The sequence below is a fragment of the Trachymyrmex septentrionalis genome, unplaced genomic scaffold (genome assembly GCF_001594115.1).
Source record: "Trachymyrmex septentrionalis isolate Tsep2-gDNA-1 unplaced genomic scaffold, Tsep1.0 scaffold59, whole genome shotgun sequence".
NCBI lineage: Eukaryota > Metazoa > Arthropoda > Insecta > Hymenoptera > Formicidae > Trachymyrmex > Trachymyrmex septentrionalis.
This window is the reverse complement of record NW_017305767.1, coordinates 650510-656981: the sequence shown is the minus strand read 5'-3', so window position 1 is coordinate 656981 and position 6472 is coordinate 650510. Positions and strand designations below refer to the sequence as shown.

The following is a 6472-nucleotide window of genomic DNA, read 5'->3' as shown; positions in this document are numbered from 1 at the left end:
TATTATAATTAAATTATTTTAATAAAAAATAATTTTCTAAAAATTCTCTTAAAAATTTTAATTATAAAATTAATATTGCATACTGATATAAAAAAAATTACATATATATTAAAATATATATTTGTATTTATACTATTTGAAAATTGTACATACAAATTTATATATTGCAAAAATTATCAATTAACGATTGCATAATAAAATGACTTATATACATTAATTTAATTCTATAGAATTGCCAGAATTGCGGGAATCGGTGATGTTATTCTATTCTTCTTGTTCTCAAATTATCAAAAAAGGATATTATATATCTATAGATACGATCGAGCGCTTAGCATGCTAGCGCCACGCGAACTAACGATGTGCAGTGGGCTGTCCTTACCATTGCTTTCGACTGATTGATGCGAACCCCGATCAATTCAAAACCCCGAATATTTCAAAGTAGATAAAATAAAAAGAACTCGTAATTAATTTAATCCATGATTGTCTTATCAAGCAATAACTTTTACTACGAATAAAATAATTTAGATTAATTGTATACTTATAGTTAAAAATGTTATAATAAGCAATTTATTCTAATTGAATTAATTACTGATTAAAAATATTTACAGTATTTTGTTAATATGAATTATTTAAATTAATAATTTAATTGACGTATGGCAAGGAAAATTGCAGCAGGATGAAGAATAATTAGAAATACAAATAGTTAAACATTTATTATAAGCACTTGGTATTTGGGCAATAACTTGAGTTAATTAAAATATATTAATAAAAAGTTATCTTGGATCAAAAATTAATGGAATTAATTACGTAAATAAATAATTACATAAATAAATAACAATTCTATCATCTGCGATCTGTGAATTTCTTAACTGATTTTAAAAGTTTCTGTCGCGCTAACATTATTTTTAATCTCTCTCTCTCTCTCTTTTGTGGATATTATTCATTTATCAATTCAATCAATTAATACCTATTCAAGCCAACACAAGATGACAATGTGAAAATTAATTTATTTAAATTATAATTATAAACGCAGATGTTTCAATCCTATTTCGGATCCTTATCAGTACTTGATGTAAATTGTTAACAAAATGCAGTCACCTAAGAATTGTAATGTAACAGTAATGTCACTTCTTGCTATACAATAAATTTATTAAGTTGTTATATAATAGAATATAAGTGTATAAAATTCTTTTTCTGACTCACATGATTATCGCAACTTTATTAATGCATCAGACGTCGAGTTTTATCTGATAAGACACTAATACAAGACATACAGTACAAACATATAAATTATAGAATACGTTGAGCGCGTCATTAAATATAATTATATCATTATAAGCTTTGTCCAACAATTCCGTATCATTCTGTAAATTTAGATTATTAGTTTGTTGCTTGATAAAAATAATTTCTGAGATAAGTCTCTTATTCAGTACTTTTTCCTCATCTAAGATGTTTAATAACGTTGCGATGATCATGTAAGTCAGAAAAAAATTTTATACACTTATATTCTATTATATATATAACAACTAATTATATAACAATAAATTTATTGTATAGTATACCAGGAAGTACGATGACGTCATTACTATTCTTAGATGACTGCATTTTGTTAACAATTGATATGGAGCATTGATAAGAATCCGAAACAGAATTGAAACGCGTTTATATTGATTTAAATAAATTAATTTTTACATTGTCATCCTGTGTTGACTCGAATAAGCATTAATTGATTGCATTGATTTTTATCTCAACCGAGCTTTAATACTTAATTTATTAATTATATTATTTATCAATTATTTCATCTAAAAATATATTACATATATAATTACATTGAGAAAAAGCGTTATTAAATCTTAACGTTTTTTCAATACTAATACTAAACATTTACTTACAATAAATAAATATTTACTCAATAAACAAATGTAATTACATTAAATTAATAGTTCTTGTATCAATTATTATCTCTTTACATCTAGTAAATATTAGTTAGTATGCTATTCTAATATTCATTAGTTTATTTACGTGCAAAAATTAAGATATGTTAAGATATTAATTGTTTAGTTACATTTTTCCTTTTTCAATCACAGGAAAATATAAAAGATGTTAAAAGCTTTCCCTCTATATAAAAAATTTTCGCATATCAATATCGTTCTAATTAATTTTTATTAATAAAAATTGTTCTAAATTTAAATTATTTTAATAATTGCTCAATGGGATACAACAAATCCTCTTATGAGATAATGAATCTCGTATTTTTCGAATCATAAAAACATTTTGATTCATAAAAACGCGAAATCAAAACGTCAAAATAGTGAACATGATTAAGCTTCGACACTTTTCTTGCAATAGTTGGAAAAATGAAATTAAAAAAATATTAGTGAAAGTTATACAATAACCTGAACAACTCGGTACTCTTTATTGATTTTCTTTTTTCTCGCGAAACAATCTAATTTGCAAAGCAAACCTTGCTAGATTTAATATTCCACTTCCAGCATCGTGCGAATATATATGTTAATTAAATTATATATTAATTAAAAAGAATTTACACGTTATTCTTTGAAGGGATTCGTTTTATATTACGTTATCTCTCGTTGGAACAAAAAAATAACAAATTTTCCATCAAAATAAGAAAGTAATTTTTTGTATTATAACTATAGAAGAATCGCTAAAATTTATATATTTATAGTAATAAAATATAAAAATATAGTAATAAGTATAGAAATAAAATATAGGAGTAAAATATAAAAATTCAAAAGATATAGAATTTATTTAATTTACAACTTTACAAATTTATGATTTCATAAAATAAATTCGTATCGGATACACAGCACACATGCATACTTATACATTAATAAGTATACACACATGCATAAAATTTAATTATACTATCTTTTCCTAAGGTATGGGTAGTTTTCTATCATAATTATTGAAGAATGAAACTAATTACAGACCGTACTCTTCATTAAAATTCTCAATTTTTTTTAGGTATTATAATCTTCCAGGCTAAAGACGTGATTACTGGAATTTCGTATGAAGGCTAAACTTTTTAATTTCCAATTACATTCATCACGAATAATTGAAGGGAATATAAAAATGGAATGAAAAGAATAAAATTCTCTCTCGGCGTTCTCAAAAAGTCTCAAAAAAGTCTCTGGTCTCTAATATCGGCGATTGACAGTGTACAGCTTGATGGACCTGGCATCGATAATTCCATCGCTTGTTCGCTCATTTCGTACGACGGTCAACGACCCCCTTTGTCAAGGAGAATCGGCGCGACGTATCCTCGTCGGATTTTCTCCGACGCGGAGCGCACGCGGGCATCCCTTAATAAACCGGAAGGCGGCCCCCGCAGTCCCGCCTCGCGCGCGCTTGGGCGCCGCGTCGTCGCGCGTCGTCCCGCGTCGCGACGCTCCCCTGCGTTCGTGTGTTCGGTGGGGGGTCAGGTCGGTCGAACGGGAACGGGTCGGTCGAACGATCGAAAGGCCCTGCTCCTCGGCTCAGTTGTAGCGCCGACACCCCGGCATACACGAGGTCGCGTCGTAGTTTTAAAGGCACACTCTGTACAAACGTAGACACGCACGCTCTATCTTCCGTATACCTCCGCCTCGCCTGCGCCTTCGCCTCGCCTCGCCTCGCCTTCGCCTACGCCTTCGCCTTCGCCTACGCCTTCGCCCTCCGCCTTCGCCTCCGCCTCGCTACGTAGTGAGCAACAGATATTTAACCGTGCACGTTGCCGTAGAAGCGATCGCCTCTCCGACCTTCGTAGAAAGCGAAAATGCAGCGCCCGGTCGTCGGTCACTGGAGAAAAATCCTACTGCTCGTGTATAGTTTGCCATTATTTTCATGTAAGTGAACGCGCGCGCGCGCCCGCGCGCTCGCTCGCGCGCGCTCGCGCCCGTTTATCCCTCACGATAACAAACATCGACACCCTTCCCGCCGCCACGCGATCCCATACCCCTTATATACCATTTCTCCCCAACCTCCCGTTCCCCCCTACCCCCCCCCACCCCTAATCCTCCCCCTTTGAGGATTCATTGTTATTACGAGGGGTGGTCGCGCGCCGGCGGCCGAGCGATCCTGACAGGATTCGGCTCGTCGTCGGGCGTCAACTCGTCCTTCGGACCCGGATCACGTTTGAGGGGCATCCCTCCGTCGAAGGATCCCTGAAACGCATCGATCAAGTCCGTCGATTGGCTCTATATGATATTTTTTTAGGGGACAATATTTTGATATTTTTATATTATCGAACGCCACATCTCGGACAATCTTTTTTTCCTCTTATTTTTAGCATTAAATTGCCAAATTGACAATGAGCGTCTTTATTTTCTCTGTGAATGACGTCTGCTCGAGACGTTAAATGAAGAATAAGGTTCTCCATTATTAGAATGACTTGCGGGGAAAAAAAAGCTTTGTATTTTTGTTTGCGTCGTTTATTGACGTCTGGATGTGCCTGTTGATAAAGAATCGACTCCAGATTGATCAACACATCTGTAAATAAGAGCGTGGGAAGGGAGATGGTCGATGGGGACTTGAGAAACATCTTGGGATTGGTACTTATCTCACTAGCCGTAAAGTAACCGTGTATCTTTTTATACCAAAAGGGATCGAGAGTGACGCAGAGAGTTCCGAAATTTTCCGGAATGTTACCACGGTAGAAGTTTTAACATATGTAATTCTTTTTTCTTTCTTTTTTTTTTTCCAAATAATTAACGCCCTTCGCTATACAAGATGGACACGATTCTGTTTCTCTCGTAGAAATTGTTGTATTGTTTCAGTTGACGACACCACAGAGCGGAGGCTGCAGATTATTCCTCATACAATTCAGTACTCTGACAATATTACACATTTTGCACTTCATGACGTGTGACATATGTCTCGGGTTAATTGTTCAGTGCACCATAACGTGTTACCGCGACGGAGAAATAATTCTACGCCACATTCCATGGGACGTTTTCCGAAGCATGTGTGAAGCGATCATCGTTAGCAAGTCACCGTTTTTGTCCGATATATATACTATACATATAATACATATATATTTTACTTGAAATTTAATCATTGCGAAAATAACATAAGTCTAACAGCTCGCAGTACAAATTATTGATATATCGCGCTTTCAGACGCGGAGTAAAATTTAGAACGATAATATCGAGACTTATGTTGCTTTCAAAATGATCGATATTTATATCTTCAATAAATAGCGTCGCGCTGCAGAACGCAAAACCGTTCTGCGGAATAAATACTCTTTCATTGTTCTAAAAACTTAGTGTATGCGTATTGACTTTGCTACTTTTGTCGCAGGAAGTCCGACATGAGAATAACAATTCACACGCTTCTTCAATATGGAATTGAATAAAAATAGAACACTTGAATTCGTGTACATGAGCTCCTATCATTCATACCACCCATGTAGAATTACTACAATGTACATTCACTATAAATCCTCAATGGCCTCCATTTATTTAGACACGTACAAGGGCGCACACGTACGCACACTGTTAATATATGTCGATACAAATGAAACTCTAAACAACCTAGTCGCCGTGTAACTTTTACCATTTCCGAACGTGTTCGTCTTGTCGCGTATTTTAGGTCATTTCGTGGCATTTCCTTTGATTGCAGGTTTTCATTTTTGTCACGAAATGCCATATAATCAAATAAGTCATCGTAATGTGACTTAATTCGACCTAGTTTATTCAGGCTGGAAACGCTATATAACGTCGTTAATACGCGAATTCATTGTAAATTTAAGAGCGTTTATGAAACTGAAATAAAAATCAATAGCACAAATCGTAGTTTTTTTTTATTCGCGCCGCGAAAAGAAGTCGCGTATATTTGTATCAACCAAATGTACAATTCTATTCTAATATCAGATCGATAATGCGTTATGACACAATAATATACACGGTGCATATGTATAAGAACACTTTGTCAAACGTTTTGCTCACGATACGAACTTCATATGCGAGTCAGTTACCGCGAAACTAGAACTACGCTCGTCCGACGTGAAAGGTAATGTCAAAGGAAATGCTCGACATTGCTGCTTCCCGAAATTCCAGCAGACAAAAGCTCGCGACAATGGTCCTCCGTTATCTTAATCGTTAATCGCGGAATTCCGGCTTCTCGAAATTTCATCGTTCGCCGGCCCTTAACAATGGTTTGCTTGGTTCGATTATTATCCGAATCTCACAATAAAGCAAGAATAATTCTGCTATTTCAAGGAGCCCGTTCAAACTGTTAGAGTTTGACAGATGCAATTAACAAGTTCGCAACGTGAGAAAATCTTTGTAATGATATGATATCAAAGCAAACTATAAAGTTATTAATTTCCTTTAGATGATGAAAAGATATATGATTATCTCTGAATATATTCTACATACTTGCTTTATTTTAGAGCGCATAAATGCAGCAAGGAATTTTAAATATATACAAAATAATAACGTTAAAATTACTTAAATATAATAATATATTATAT

General features: G+C 34.1%; 1 protein-coding gene across 1 annotated transcript in view; it reads left to right on the top strand.

The window, feature by feature from the left end:
- Positions 1-3475: 3475 nt before the first annotated feature.
- Positions 3476-6472, top strand: part of LOC108752193 — a 14315-nt gene continuing 11318 nt past the window's right edge. Inside the window, exon 1 of the mRNA XM_018492866.1 lies at positions 3476-3845. Within this exon, the coding sequence (XP_018348368.1) occupies positions 3776-3845 (70 nt within the window). The 5' untranslated portion in view covers positions 3476-3775. The remainder of the gene's footprint in view (positions 3846-6472) is intronic.